General features: G+C 33.3%; 3 protein-coding genes across 3 annotated transcripts; 1 reads left to right on the forward strand and 2 right to left on the reverse strand.

Moving 5' to 3' along the window:
- Positions 1–3078: 3078 nt before the first annotated feature.
- On the reverse strand, positions 3079–3966 carry LOC133326868 (BRCA2-interacting transcriptional repressor EMSY-like; the record flags this gene model as incomplete). The annotated part of the gene is made up of 3 exons (XM_061535476.1): positions 3748–3966; positions 3406–3580; positions 3079–3334 (listed from the first exon to the last, which is right to left on the reverse strand). Coding segments are annotated over exons 1-3 (492 nt in total), but the record flags the coding sequence as incomplete, so codon positions are not given.
- Positions 3967–9341: 5375 nt separating this feature from the next.
- Positions 9342–10503, reverse strand: LOC133326870 (peptidyl-prolyl cis-trans isomerase E). Its single transcript, XM_061535478.1, has 4 exons — positions 10303–10503; positions 9835–10242; positions 9597–9769; positions 9342–9486 (listed from the first exon to the last, which is right to left on the reverse strand). Exons 1-4 carry the CDS (start codon positions 10501–10503, stop codon positions 9342–9344), a joined length of 927 nt encoding a protein of 308 aa, XP_061391462.1.
- Positions 10504–13789: 3286 nt separating this feature from the next.
- LOC133326871 (uncharacterized protein KIAA2013 homolog) lies at positions 13790–16449 on the forward strand. Its single transcript, XM_061535479.1, has 5 exons — positions 13790–14025; positions 14088–14379; positions 14865–15971; positions 16039–16163; positions 16236–16449. The coding sequence occupies exons 1-5, from the start codon at positions 13863–13865 to the stop codon at positions 16421–16423; spliced, it is 1875 nt and encodes a 624-aa protein (XP_061391463.1). The 5' UTR covers positions 13790–13862; the 3' UTR covers positions 16424–16449.
- Positions 16450–16658: the final 209 nt, after the last annotated feature.

Consider the following 16658-nt stretch of genomic DNA (forward strand, 5'->3'; position numbering starts at 1 on the left):
CATATACCTTGGTGATAAGTAAAATCATTTAGAAAATAACTGCACGTTGTTAAATTATGTAAATAAATAACGTTTGCTACGTCTATTACACTTTATACACGTATATGGATATTTCCGAAGTTCACGAGTTAAATAAATCAAATAATTATTCCAATGTAAACATTCCAAAAATGATTTTTTTCCGCCTGTATTTAAATATTTAAATGTTGAAATCAGTTATGCAATAAAAACACAAACAAATAAGCAAAACCTATGAATTTAAGATGAATTGAGGTTGAAGTAATCGTATAAAGGAGTTCGATAACATTTTAAGGATGAGTTAAATGTTTTAAGAGAAGGCGGTAAGGTATTAAAAATTCTAGAAATTCGTACAAAAAAGGCTTTTTCCAATAAAGGACACAAACGCGGAACAAGTATTTGTATGTTTCTAACAGATCTAGAAAACATAAACAAATCAACTACAGAGGAAGGAGTCCGCAACTTAAATACCTTATAGAACAACATTGACCTTAAACTCACAAAACTTTCAAAGGTACAACCGAGGAACTCTTTAACGTAAGGAGAAATGTGATCACGACGTTTAACACAATATACATATCGCATAACCCTATGGAACAATAGTTTAATTTTACGTAAAACATATCCACAACAACCCCCAAAAATCTCAATACAATACAAAAAATTTGGCATAATCAATGCATGGGCCAATTGAATTCTAATGCTCTTAGGCGGAGCCATATCCAAAGAGTACAACTTTCTTAAAATAAAGTTTACCTTGGACACCAAAGAATTAACATGCACATCAAACACCAAACTACTATCAAGAAACAAACCAAGACATTTCATAGAGCTTACAACATTTATAGAATTATTATAAATGGAAACATTTACTGAATTATCTTGCAAGTTCCCAAAAAACATAACTTTACTCTTACGTGTATTAATTGAGAGTCCGTTTGCAGATAACCACGTTAAAACATCTAAAAACACATATTCTCCTTTAAACAAAATCTGCAAGTCATCAGCAAATGCAAATGACATGCAGCTCCTACTACTAATACAACTTAGCAAATCATTAACATACATAACAAACAATAGAGCCCCAAGTACAGACCCCTGGGGTACACCACTACTCACAGGGAGCATTCCAGAAACAACATTCCTACAACAAACATACTGCTTCCTTCCAAACAAATACGACGAAATAAGCTTACAAGCTGAGGACGAAAAATTGAACAAACGAGGCAATTTTCTTATTAAATTAGCGTGATTAATTTTGTCAAAGGCTTTCTCTAAGTCTACTGAAAACAACACACAACAACCTCCCGTACCAACAGTCTTCCTTATATTGTCAGTCAATCCAACGAGAAGAGATGCAGTGCCGCGATTACTCCTAAACCCATACTGGCTCTCATGTAATAGAGAATTTTCACCAATATAAACTAGCATTTGATCTTTCATGACATACTCAACCATTTTAGAAAGAATCGGCATTATAGATATAGGCCTATATTCACTAGAATCACCATTCTTTTTTTGAATTGACACTATTTTTGCAATTTTCCACATCTCTGGAAACACAGACATTGTTAACATTGAATTGACAACGTGCAACAAAAATTGACCAACAAGGGGGAAAACAAGTTTTAGAAATTTTAGCTGAAATCCATCATAACCAACTGCCGTGGACTTGATTTTATTGAAAGCATCAACAATCTCAGCATAATCAATTGCACGAAAGGAAAAACCATCAAAAGCATCAACAGGAATACAAGAAACATCAAAAACATCTACGGATTGATTCGAAACAAAAGCTGAATTCAGAGCCTCAACATCAACATTCCCGACTTCTCTGTCATCAGTACACAAACTGTTTTTATTTAAAATTGACCACACTTCCTTTGTTTATTTATTAGCAAACATATCCCTATGAGCAATAAATTTTAGTTTTCTTATAGTTTTTTTTTGGCTCGGTTACGACAGCGACAAAACAACTTCCAATTTTCAACACTTTTGTCACGAAGATAGGACCTATAAGAAATGTCACGAAGAGACAAGTGATACCGAATTTCAGCAGACTTAAACCAGTCGTCTTTATTAATTTTACAAAATCTCCTTTTGACAGGAACTACACTATACAAGTGCCGAAGACCACAGTTCAATATATCAAGCTGGGCATCAACATCTACCACAGAATAAAGCTCACCAAAGTTGTATGTATTAAAGGCGCTGGTAAGCGCCACAGGATCAACAGAACTGAAATCTGCATATTCATAAAAACTCTGCACACAAAAACTGGGAACATTAATTGATAGAAAGATGAACGAGTGATCAGAAATACCAGGGCACAAAAACTGATTTGAACATGCTACCAAACTCAGACACGACACAAAAAAATAATCCAACAAAGAAGTAGAGGTATGCGCAATATCGACGTGTGTGGGCATTGAGTTGTGGACAACAGATAAATTTAATCTGCTACAAATTTCCCTTACAACTAAACTTCGCTGCAGATCAAACATATTATTATTGAAATCTCCCATATTAATTTCTGTTTTGTTTAATTCGATTTTATCACTTTAGCAAACCAACGTCGAAGATTTTTTTCTTTTACTGTGCTTAAATACGTGATAATTTAATTAATTTTATTTAGGGCACAAAATAACTTGTATTTTATAACTGATTTACTTATAACCGTTACGGTTCCTGTCATCATTAGTTCCCTCTGTCGATTACCCAAACTCCATTAGATTAATCATCTGGCAACTCTTATACTTACCCGTTAACTACTTTTCCAAGTGCACAAATACAACCCTGTCAACAAAATTGGTAAACACTAGACTATTGTGAATGATTATCGCATAAGCAAAATACATTTGCTTTCGCTAATGTACACCAACATTTCCTAACAAATATTTCACTGCCTTCAATACTTGTATCAGCATCCAATTGAAAACAATTTGAGAATAAATATCTCAAGATCGATCCAAATCAATTAGTAAATCCACTTATATAACATTGGCGAATGGGTAACCAATGTGACAGGTGCAGTGCACACATATATGTCCAAGTACTCACCGGATCACTGGTTACTACATGATTATTACGCTCCACAATTTCGCTTGGTCTTTGCTTTTCAATTTGTTGCTGTTCTTCCTTAATGGCCTCACCAGTTTCAGCAGGGTAGGGAAGCTTTTGATTTTCATTAGCTGTTTCCTCCGCCACATTATTGGCAATTAGAGCTAAGGCTGTATGGGGAGCCACACGTGGCAACAACGGATAAGGACGTCTACCTTCACGCGACCATTCTTGCCATGTATTTGGTCCAGATATACTGTCAAAATAGAACCAAAAAACGTTTGTAGAGGACAGAGCACAACAACGTTGTTTATTTGTTAGACTTACGCTTCCGCAATTGTGGCCAATTGTTCATCATTGGCAACACGTCGGGCCTCTGCACGGTGTCGTTCAGTTGATATGTGAAATATACCACGCAATTCCTCTAACAGTTTAGCCTTGGCTTCACTCAGACCTCCTTGAGCGCGAAACACACTTATTACTTGAGAATACGATTCCAGCTCTAAAACAGATGAAAAATGCGCAACATTAGTCGCCTTTGAATGGACAGGAGATAGGGCAATGATCTTTCATTCCATAACCACATTTCGTCCCAAGTTATCGTTCACTTATTTCTGTTACAGTACCACTTTTTCTCATGCAGTGTACAGCACACGAACGACAACCTACCAAGTCTCCGTAAAATGCCTCGACATTCGTCTCTGGTCATTTGCAGTGCTTGCGGCCACATAATGCCTATATTCGGTATTTGTTTCCGTTAAGAAACTTGCACTTTATACACTGTTCCGTTTATTTAAATCTTTATTTGTTAAAGTTTGCAAATTGGAGCGAAAATGAAAAATTGGAAAAAATCCCACTGCTTCGTTCGAGATTGGCAGCCATTAATGTTTATTTGTCAAGACTTTAAGGAAGTGTTTGGAAACGTATGGTTGACAGTGCTACCAACATACAATATCATTAAATATATCCAACTAAACAAAATGCGTCCCGAATAATTAATATATATTTTTATAATTATATAATTTTTATAGTCTACGAATTATAAAAAAATCATTCTTTATATCAAACATATTATAAAAACATAATCGGTTTATTTTACCTAAATAAAACAAAATATTTTTATTCCAGACGCTGAAAGGATGGAAAATATTTTACTACGATAAATATGTTTCCTTTATACTATCGCAAAACAGCATATACATGAGGATTTATTTAACATATATGCAAAGGAATTGACAATTGAAACCCACTGGGTTAACGAAATCCGGTTAAATGTAAACGTACTATTAATGATGTAAAAATTTAATGTGCTAAATCCTGTACAATATAAACGTACTATAAAAGTAAATTTACATATACGATTTTAAATCCTGAAATACGCCCAAATTGTTTACACATAACTTTAATCATGATCTAAATGTCGATCAGCTGCTATTTGTTAGCATACGTAAAAAATTATGAAGTGGTGCCAAAAATATTTGTTTGAAATGAAAAGAAAAACTACAGCAATGAAAATGTTTCTGCAATGATGTAATCTCTTGGAATGTAAAAAATCACCTGAAACACAAAAATTCTATAAATAATTTTTGCTTTCCTTTGATTTTCATTTTTGCATTTAGTAACCGTTAAATATAGAAAAAAAAACAACATGTGAAAACAGTTGCAAATTTTGGTACACTGTGAGAAAGTTGTATTTTTTTCGTACAAAACCGCGTTGCATCTCATTAGTATCATGATTTCGATCATGATTTAAAATAACCCTGCCGCATAATGATTTAAATTTGTATGATGAATTTATACGAAATCATGGTAAATCCAGCCTGATTAAGAAAATAAACCCTGGTTCGTCCTTTAATCATGAGCAAATGGTATATGTAAATCCGCTTTAAGAAAATAAGCCTTTAATCATTTAACCTACTTTATGAGGATTTATTTGACATATATGCAATGGAATTGACAATTGAAACCACTATGTTAACAAAAATCGGGACAATGTAAATGTACTACAAACGAATATTAAATGATAATAGGTTCGTTCGTTTACTCAATAATTTGTACGAATTTGTACAAATTATTACAAAATGTTGTTCGTTTACCCAAAAGTCCAGTAAAAGAGAGCGAATTGAGAGAGCAGATTTGACAGTTGTGTTACTGAGTATTTGCAAATTCTTACAAGGAAAATTTACTCAGTAAGAATTTTCTTGTACCATCAGCTGATATTTAATCAGCTGTTTTGTTATGTTTTGTAAACAAACAAAAAATTGTTCTCAAGAAAATTGATTGTTTTGTGAATTTTATTTTGATTTTGTATCATTAAATACCAAAATGGATGAAGAAAACGCAAGTATTTAAAAATAAGGTAATACAAGAGTAATTGGCGAACGATTTTTTAGGTTCCAAATCCAAACAAAAAAGTGTGCATCCCTAACATGTCTGGAACACCATCGGTTAAGTCCACCCCCATATCAATTGCAGATACAGGAATAACAGGTCACAACCCTTTTAAATGTTTGTGGGAAACAAACAACATCAATTTTCCGCTTGTTATCCATTTTTTCTAATAAAAATGCTGTTTTTTAGTTTGCGCCAATTTGTTTGTTGTTTTAATCAGCTGTGTCGAAACAATATTTTTACTGGATGTTGTTCGTTTACTTTTTGCAGTTTTCTCTCTTGAAAAGGAAAAATTCGTATTTACTCTCTGCAAATTCTTACTGAGTAAATATTACTGGGAAAGTAAACGAACGAACCTAATTACACACATTGTCCAATAAACAGGTCGTGTAAGAGGTGAATATTATCGGCAAGTTTTGTTTAAAATCCTCCAAACTGTCAAATTTTTTGTTTACTTTTCCATGCGATTAAGTCAAAATTGAAAAAATTTTGACAGCTCGGGTAAAATCATATGACCTTATCGGACGACGTTATTATTGGGCAATGATTACAAACAACTCTAAATACTGCCAATGGCGAGCTTCCTTGGATTTTAAAGTCTCTTCAATTCTTGTACGTTTTTCATTTATTAAGCATAAAATTAACAGGTTTAACGAGAAGTTTGAGATCGAGTGGATTTAATATACAGCCTTATTCTGGATATTCGCTGGGAGATATCTCGCACATACAAAAATTTTCGCTTTTACATTCTCGCCTTATTCTGAATGAATAGGGAGACGCAAAAAATGCGAGATGCGGATTCGAGTTTTCGAAAATGGTGGTTGAAAAAAAGATTCGTGTTGCCATATTATAATATAAGTTGTAATGTGTGTTGCCATATTGTAATTTAAGTTGTAATGTGTGTTGCCCCATTGTAATTTAATTGTGTAATATTTTTCAATATTTTATTTATTGATTATTTTATTAAAAATTGTTACTTGTTATTGTGGTTTAAACTTTATAACAATATAAATGTGAAATATCAAGAATCCGCTTTATAAATGCTTTGTAATTAAAAGAAAATTAATTAAAGTTTGAAAATATGGCAACCTACAATATGACATGTGAAAATGCTGTTCATTGTTTTGATGCATTTTGGTACAACAACTACAATAGATTACAAATAAAAGAACATTTTTTTATGATGGGAAAAACACAGGCACATAATTCTGTGCCTTTTTATTTAATTTCGATATTTTATCTCTCCAAATTCTTAAAGTGGCCTGTTATGCTTCTACTCCTTTATTTCTCCCTTCAAATAATGCAAACGATAATTTTGAAAAAAAAATATTTTTTTTTCATAATTTTTATTTAAGTTTTTCACTGTTAAGCGGCTCATTAGGCAAATTTTGTTTTTCTATAATTTTTTTCTTGAGATACACAGCCTTATTCTGGATATTTGCTAGGGAGATATCTCGCATATAAAAAATTTTCGCTTTCACATTCTCGCCTTATTCTGAATGAATAGGGAGATGCAAAAAATGCGAGATGCGGATTCGAGTTTTCGAAAATGGTGGTTGAAAAAAAGATTCGTGTTGCCATATCGTAAATTAAGTTGCAATGTGTGTTGCCCCATTGTAATTTAATTGTGTAACATTTTTCAATATATTATTTATTGATTTTTGTTATTAAAAATTGTTACTTTTTACTGCTATTTAAACTATATAGCAATACAAATGTGAAATATCAAGAATCCGCTGTATAAATGCTTTGTAATTAAAAGAAAATAAATTAAAGTTTGAAAATATGGCAACCTACAATATGGCATGTGAAACAGCTGTTCATTGTTTTGATGCAATTTGGTGCAACAACTACAATAGATTACAAATAAAAGAACATTTTTTATGATGGCAAAAACACAACGATTTAATTAATTAATTCACAGTTTATTATTTCACTACATAATTGTGTGCCTTTTTATTTAATTCCGATATTTTATCTCCCCAAATTCTTAAAGTGGCCTGTTATGTTATGATTTGCTTTTGAAAAAAAAAATTTTTTGTTCTTTCATAATTTTTATTTAAGTTTTTCACTGTTAAGCGGCTCATAAGGCAAATTTGGGTTTTCCATAATTTTTAAAATTTTTTTCTTGAGAGACAGATCCTCACCCAAAATGTCTGTATTTCACCTCCAAAAATCAAACTCGACTTAAATATTCCTTATTACCTTCATACATTTCTTGGCAATACTTGGTTCAGCATGCATCGTTATCAATAGGATTTCCAATGGCATTTTATTGGTTGTTTTCCAGTTAAAAATGTGCTTATTATCATTTATAATATTCTAAATCGTCATAGAATAAGTATTGTGTAAATATTTTTCATACAAATAGTTATTAGGTATGTTTTTGTAGTCAACTCCCTTTAAATTTATTAGCGAAAAATTTCGCACAAAATTTCCTACTCCCTGTAATTCAGAATACCTAATTTTTCCCCAAAGCGGATTTTTTCGCTTTCGAACTTCATTCAGAATAAGGCGAAAGCGAGAATGCGAAAAAATTCACAGGGAAATGTTGTTCAGAATAAGGCGAAGGGAAAGAGCGAGTAAATTCACATGGAATTGACATCCAGAATAAGGCTGACAGATCTTCACCCAAAATGTCTGTTTTTCGCCTCCAAAATACATCAAACTCGACTTAACAGCCTGTTTTTGTAAAATTCCAAACGAACGAATTCGAGTGACTTACGACCAAACTCCTTGGTTTTGAAAAATATGTCATTTATTTTTGTTTGGAATCAGAAAACATTTATAAACATAAATAAAGGTTATTACCTTTATACATTCCTTGGCAATATTTGGTTCAGCATGAATCATTATCAATAGGATTTCCAAAGGCATTTTATTTGCTGTTTTCCAGATAAATATTTGCTTACTATCATTTATAATATTCTAAATCGTCATAGAATAAGTATTGTGTTAATATTTTTCATAAAAATATTTATTACTTATGTTTTTGTTGTCAACTCACTTTGAATTTATTAGCGAAAAAATTCGCACAAAATTTCATCTCATTCTCCTACTCCCTGTAATCCAGAATACATAATTTTTCCCCAAAGCGGATTTTTTCACTTTCGAACTTCATTCAGAATAAGGCGAAAGCGAGAATGCGAAAAAATTCACACAAAAATGTTGTTCAGAATAAGACGAAGGGGAAGAGCGAGTAAATTCACGTGGAATTGACATCCAGAATAAGGCTGATAGTGAGTGAATATCTGTGCTTGGTTACTTTTCAAGTAACATTTACGCAATAAGTTCTATTTCAGAGAGTAAGCCGTTCTTATTCTCTTTTGAAAAAAAGTAAACAGACAACATTCAGTAATCGTCTGTTCATAAAATAAAAAAATGTTTTTTGACTTTGGTCAAAAATTTTAATTTAACAGCCTATTGAAATCCATCGAATATTGTGCTGGATAAATCTTACCCAGTAACATTCAGTAAGCTCTCAGGATAGAACTGTCAAACCAGATTTCTCTTTTCGTCCTCTTTTACTGGATTTTGGAGTAAACAGACAACATCCCGTAACATTTGGTAGCAATTGTTACAAAATATCGATTAAACAGACACACCTAATGTACAAAAATATGTGGTCATAATCAAGACTTTACAGTAAACGCTCATTTGTTTATGACATTATTCGGTTTGATTCGCTAAATGGTGATTTAACGGAACAATTACAGATAGCATTTTTTTGAATACTAAATCTTTAAAGTTAGATTACCTTACATTTTATTTTACTTTAATCATATTTTTAAATAAAAAATAGAATATAGAGTGATAAAAATAATGTACAATTTGTCCCTGAACATGTTTTGGTTTTTATTTGTTAATAGCAGTCATTTCAATTCTCCACATGCATATATAACAACTTTGCTCGTTGTTGCTCCAGTTTTTGAACCGACACGTTCAATTTTCCGGACAACATCCGCTCCACTAATTACATGACCAAATACAACATGTTTATTGTCTAACCAATCGGTTCTGGAAATGATAAAAATAAATATGTTAGAAATTAATTGAAATACAAATTTAGCTTAGAATAGGTTTCTAAGCATGGCAAATTTTAATGTTATGAGTTTGTTTAAACTTACTTTGTTGTGCATATAAAGAATTGCGATCCATTTGTATTTGGTCCAGAATTAGCCATAGATAACGTTCCGAATCCATTATGCTTCAAAGTGAAATTCTCATCAGCAAACTTCTTGCCATATATTGATTTACCACCAGTACCATTATTGTTGGTGAAATCTCCACCTTGACACATCTGAAATATATTCAATTATCTACATATGTGCTTATTTGAAACAACGTATTTTTTGATATTCTTACAAATTCTGGTATAACACGATGGAAAGAACTTCCTTTATAACCAAATCCATGTTCATGTGTACAAAGTGCACGGAAATTTTCAGCTGTTTTAGGAACTACGTCCGCTCTTAGTAACATTACAATACGGCCCACATCATTGCCCCCTATTCGTATATCGAAATAAACTTGTGGATTCCGTTTTTCACTTTTCTCGATTACAGCGGGACCTGTTGACGGTGTTTGTGCTTCCTCTGTCGATTGTGGTTCACTACCTCCGCCCTCAACTTCATTCTTTTCTGCCAAAGTCGCTCCGGCATGTTTCTGAAGCCAATCATCGTCCGCCCAAACGGGTTTGAAACTGCCTTCTTTAATGCGAACAGGTTTAGCTAAGTTCACACGTATTGTTCGTCCACACAGCTCCGCATCATTCTAAGTAAAAGGAAGGCGTTTTATATTGATTCATTATTGAAAACATTATATTAAACATACCATATTGTCTATTGCGGCAGCTGCATCTTCCGGCGATTCATATTCGATAAATGCAAACCCTCTGTGTTTTTGTGTCTCATAGTCGACGGGCATCTGTATATCAGCAATGTCTCCAAATGGTATGAAGGCATCGTTTAACAGTTTTTCATTGACTTCATCCGCCAACGAACCGACATAAACCGTACGCTTGTCATTGGACATCTCGATCAATACAATAGCACTATATTATGGTTTTACTATATATTAAATTAAATAAACTAAATTCAAGATGAGCGCAGCACACACGATCTAAGCACACCAAACGTTTACAAATGCCGGCTTTGCTTCATCGAAGGTAAACATTAAACAGCTGTTTCTATTTAATTGAAATTGTTAGGTGCTCTGGCCACACAACACACTGTCTTTATAAGCTGAATTTTCTATTTTAAAAAGAGCAAAGATGAACAAGTGTTTATATAATATTCATCAGCAATAAAGAAGATACACGATTTACAATTTCATAGTAAATGATTTTAACTCCTTACGGCAAAATGTTTACAATAGACAACAAAATGTTTTAGAGCTAATATCTAAAGGGCTAAGCACAATGCTCGCGTTGAGCCATCCGTCGTTTCCACAAGGAAACGATATGCGTTTGTGTTATCGTTTCCTTGTGGTTGTTGGATATTCGATAACATATAATGCGACGGATGGCTCAACGCGAGTATTCTGCTTAGTCCTTAATACGCAGCCATGAAGGGCTAAGCAGAATGCTCGCGTCCAGCCATCCGTCGCAGCTGCCAAGGCAAACACGAGTAGTCTTAGCTCAACTAAGATCAGGATGGTGCAACCGTCTCAATTCATATTGGGCAAGAATTGACGGTTCGATACCTAACACATGTTTTAGGACCACACGACACGTTGCACCTCTTCAACAGCTAAGCCTACTCACCTATCGCCAAATTCTCTTTGGGCGCAGCCCGCTGAAGTTGCAGCTTTCCTGAATTTGGAGGTAGAGGATGCAGAACCAGACGATGCATGACAAAACAACATGTATTCTGTTGCTACAACAACAACAACAACGGATGGCTCAACGCGAGCATTCTGCTTAGCCCTTGATGTAATAATAAAGTGATGTATCACAACAACAACCTTTGTTTTTGTCTCGATTATCTGTCAAATTTTTCCATATAATATTTCAAATGGTTGGCAACACTGCATAACGAATTCAAGTAGAAATCACCCACTTATATATATATATATAGATTATTACTCAAGCGCATAAATGTGTGCAGTTATAACTTGTGTATACAATACAAATGATTAAAATCGAATTGCTTTTTGTAAAAATGATACCAAAGAATAATTTAAAAAAATTCTTTTCAATGCATTGCTGTTCTTGATATTAGATTTTTTCAACAAGAATGCATCTTCGGAATGCAAGGATATGGTGACGTAAAATGTTGATCAAAAATGCTGCAATGCCCTAAAAACTTTTACTGGTCAACATAGGCGTTTACCTCTGTTCTGTTCATTCTGTTGTGACTGATTTTTTTAATATATTCTGTACTAAACAAACGATCGATTTGATATAATAAATGCTATTATAAATCGTAAATTGAATTCCTCACTTACTGCAAAAATATTCCTTCCTTCTACAAAAAGGGCATTCGAAATCGGATCGTTCCTTCGGGTTAATTCCCACTAATTCTAGCAATTTCTGGTACAACCCTTAACCCTTTGTGGTCCAATTTTGCCCACAGGCAACAAAATGTTTTAGAGCTTATATTTAATATACAGCTAGTAGATATATATTATTTGGCTATCATATGTCAAGACCTGACTATGGACGACACATACCAAAAGAAAAATCAAAATGTTGGTAAATTTATGAGCTTTTCAATATAGGGTAGAAGGTAAATTTGTGTACAGTACTAATTTGTGTATACAGTCGAAATTATTTAAATCGCTTCCTATTCAAATTATATGAATTTTGCCATCAAAATTATTTTTGATTCTTGTAAAAATTAATATAGAGAATAATTTAATATGATTTTTCTGTCGATTTTGCATTTGTTTTTCTTGATATTGGACTTTAATTTTTCCGAAAGAATGAACTGTATCTCCCGAATGCAAAGATGTAGCGATGTCAAATTTTGAGCATATCCTATTTAGGATAGTTGCATTAAATCTGTGAACAGAAATTTTTTCTAAGATTGCGGAAAAATCGGGGTTCAAAGAGTTAAGGAGCTCTTTTTAAAAAAATGGTAAAAAATGCAATAAAGCAAAGTCCAGAGGCAATTTTTTTTCGACGTTTCCACGCCACTCTTTCCCACCCCTGCCGACCGAGGGGGCGACCTCCCCTTACGTAGGGATCGCGTACACACCATGATCCGTATCATGATGGGATTTGAGAGTGGAATAGAAAAACCAGCTACAGAATCTACTTCAATAGCCAGTTTGTTATTAAGTTTTACTACTCATTTAAAAATTCAATAATAGTTCCGTTCCAGAACCTAAAAGAATCTACTAATTTTACAAGTTTTGCAAGTTTTTACTCGAAAACCGTTCCTGAACCCCCAAAACTGGTAAAACATTGAACTAAATTTAAGAGAACAAAAATCAAAATGGCGTTCTCTTTGTAAACTTTTTACTCGAAAAAATTGTCCGAGTAAAAATGGTAAACAGGAATGCCAACTCCTGATTGGCTGTTATGTATATTTTGAAATATTGTCATCCAATTTTGGCATATTTACTAGATTTGCGTTCCCGAACTTTTCAAATTATTTTGTACTCTGAGAACGATTTTGAAATGTTTCCATTTTACTAGCTTTACCATTCAAAAAGTACTGGAACATACCAATTATTAGATTTTATTTGTTCCACGCTCAAGCAAAAATCTACATTAGAGTATACAGAGTTAAAGTCAATACACATTTTACTAAGAAGATCTCCCATAGAGTAATTCGTGCGGTGGAAGTCTACATATAACAGTTGATAGTATCTACTAGATCGGACAGGAACATTTATTCCAGGCATGCTCGGCCATATACGCTACCGTAACTGACAGGTAAACACAACATTTATTCCAATCGCACACAGAAGAAATCCAATAGAAGAAATTAGGAAAAGGGCACAAACAATTACACAATGTTTCAATTATGTGGCCACTTCGAAGTCTATGTTTTTCATAAAACCCGTTATTTATGGAAAATTTTTCTATTTTCACACTAAATCTCTCTCTATTAGCCCGATGAATAAAATATATTCTCTGTTCTCAATAAGATTTTAAAATGACTGATTTTGCATCAAATCGTCGTTTTTATAACAAGGAAATAGGTCCAATTCAATTCAACACATAAAATAATTTGTATAACATAGTGTGAACGAATACTAAGAGTACTAAAATTCTGTCAAATATGTCATCTATCGCTGTTAGAACTAAAAGCAATCCTGTTGTCACAGTCATATGTTAGAGATTTGTTTTAATCATAAAAAACGCGATAAACAATGATTTTATGAGTGAAGTTGCTGAAATAAACAGTGGTAGAGCCAAAGATACAAATAATTGATTATAAATAATGTCGAGCAATATGTTTCGCACCGCTAAATACAAAATAGATTTTGTAAACTTTTCGTCATATCGCCGGCTTTTTGTGGTTTTACTATGTGTTTGTATTGTCTTTTACTTATTGCCGCCCATTTTTCGTTATCTATTCCTTGGAAGGGCACCGGAAAACAAAGGTATGTTGTTGAAATCATGCTCCTAACAGAAACTGCATCGGCTAACACATGCAATCTTTTAGATCCCTTAATGCAGTGCATGGACGATCGTTTGACTCCATTTTTCTTACAAAATTTCGAGTTTGATGCCAATATAAGGCATGTGCCACCATTCGAGGAGGAACGCAACATTATACCATATGTGGGCAATGGTTATATAGGCTTGGAGGTGGCACATGATGCCCCTTTAAATATTAAATATGGACGAGCTATGCAACTGCCAACTCAGTTTCATCCGATTGTTTCGGTTTTGCAGACAGCCGAATCGGGTAGAGAAGCAACCGTTGTGGAATATCTTTCGGGTATTGTTTGGAGGTAAGTTGAAATAGTTCCGCGTCCCGATTTACAAATAACAAGAGACATTCTTGATACTAATGCATTTGGAACATTCTTATTGCGAGTACAAATATTGAAGAGAGTTTCTCTTAAATATTTATTTATGTTATTGACACCGAAGGGTAGGCATCATCTTTCAGTAAGATGTGAATTTCCTATTAATCATGTAGACGGTTAATTGATTATTTACTAATTTCATTGCGGTGTAAAGATGGGTATTGAGTTATAAACGAAGCTACATAATGGAAAAAATCTCATTATTTTTATTTGTCATTCATGCTTCGTTAGAGCATTTATTTCCAGAAAGCATTTTACTGCTACAACACTTTAACCGCTAAGTACGCGTAGGACGGAATAATATTTTTTTTTATAAATGCCATATAGTTTTTGGAAAGCCTCATAAAAGGAATATACCAATATTCCCATTCCCATCTTTTAATTCTATATATTTTTCTTACTTTCAGATTTCAATGTTTCTCCAATATGTTTGTATCATATTCATATTATGCTCACCGAACGCATCCAAGTATTCTTATGCAAGAAATTAAAATTACAAATACACGCAATACTATGGAAGAGGTTGAACTTATATTACCACGAGTACATTTTCAGTCACCCTACACTCGTACCATACCACTAGGTTCCACGGAATCAACAAAGGAATTTCAAATTATTACGGGTACTCTAAATCCAGATTCAGAGGATACATCCTTGATTATCGTGGTTGCCATTGTAATACCAAAAGTCTCTAGAAGTATACAATTAAAGAAACGCGGTAGTATTAAAATAGAAATACCAATAGCTGTACATTATTCAAAGCCATTGAAGAGAGACAACGAAGAACAAATGAGGACAACTATTGCAGAGACGGGTCAAAAAGCTACCTTAGCCATGAATAAAGTACTACAGAGTTTGCAATCAAAAACCGAATCTGCCGCTACGGCTCTGCACAATTTCCGACAGGCCCACATTAACGTTTGGTCTGACTTGTGGGCTACAGGTTTTACGATCAGTACTTCGAAAGCGGAAAATAGTTTAAATGGTGATCGTATCAATGCCACAATGTACGCTGTCTTATCACAAACTCGTAGTTATGAATTTGAGGAATACATTTCAGTATCTGCACCATCCAAACAGGATATTGCCAAGGCTTTAACATATGCTGAGGGTTGCTATGATTCCTATCATACCTTACAAGCTGATAATCTGTGGCTACCAATGGATTCATTGGAAAAACTGAACAAAGTTGTCTCTTCGTGGATGTTAACGCTCGAAAAACAGGGCTGTCACAACCTAATTCGGGCTGGTTCTTCTGGTGTAATTCAAGCAATGGTACTAAGCTTCGGAAGTTTCCGATTCAGTAATCAACATTTAGAGTGCAATATGCACCCCAAATATTTGCACAGAGATTTCCATTTTCGTCGCTTGAATTATGGCAATCGTACACATGTTAATGTGACAATTAATGTTACCGAAGACAATAAGGCTGTCATAAATGTGGCATTAGATAGATCAGATCGTTCATATTATGCTTGTGATGGTGGCTGTATGGATGAGCCGGTTTTATTAACGTAAGTTAATTATATTTTATTTTTTATAAGTTTCACAGTTCATCATTTGGTTTCTTAAATATTTCAGTCAAAACCGACGACAATTTCCTGTTAAGCTAACAGAACCATTGACTGCCATCCTGTATATAACCGAAGACAAACAGCATATAGTCGAACTTCATCAAGCTATACATGTTAAAGAGGTTGTGGAAGGTAATAGTGCAAATGTTACTCTCTTTCACATTTAATTTAATTGTTTCTTATATTTCCGTTTAATAAATTTAGCTCCCGCACATGAACAACACATAATATCCCTGCATAAACATGGTCATCAACTAGGTGGTTTACCCACACTATTTTGGGTATCTGTATGTGCAATAATAATAGTATTTCATATATTCTTATGTAAATTAATAATTAAGGAATATTGTGAACCATCTGATAAATTAAGATATCGTTATAACAAACCGTGATTTTAGGTTCTAAATGTGTAAAAACAACAAAAAACAAATTATATTACCGACTAAAATATTTAGCTTTTTTATTTCGTGTATTTTTTCAGTTAACACAGATTTTTTTTAGAATATAGCTAAGATTCATATGTTTGCAATATTTAGGATTATAGAAAAAATTGAGAGAAATATGAACATATAATAAAAAAAACGTACTCTTAAAGCTTTACGAAGTAAAAGCTTGATAACATTTTTA

The sequence above is a fragment of the Musca vetustissima genome, unplaced genomic scaffold (genome assembly GCF_032173495.1).
Source record: "Musca vetustissima isolate MV318-11 ecotype Yass unplaced genomic scaffold, APGP_CSIRO_Mvet_v1 utg77730, whole genome shotgun sequence".
In the NCBI taxonomy this organism is placed as follows: Eukaryota; Metazoa; Arthropoda; class Insecta; order Diptera; family Muscidae; genus Musca; species Musca vetustissima.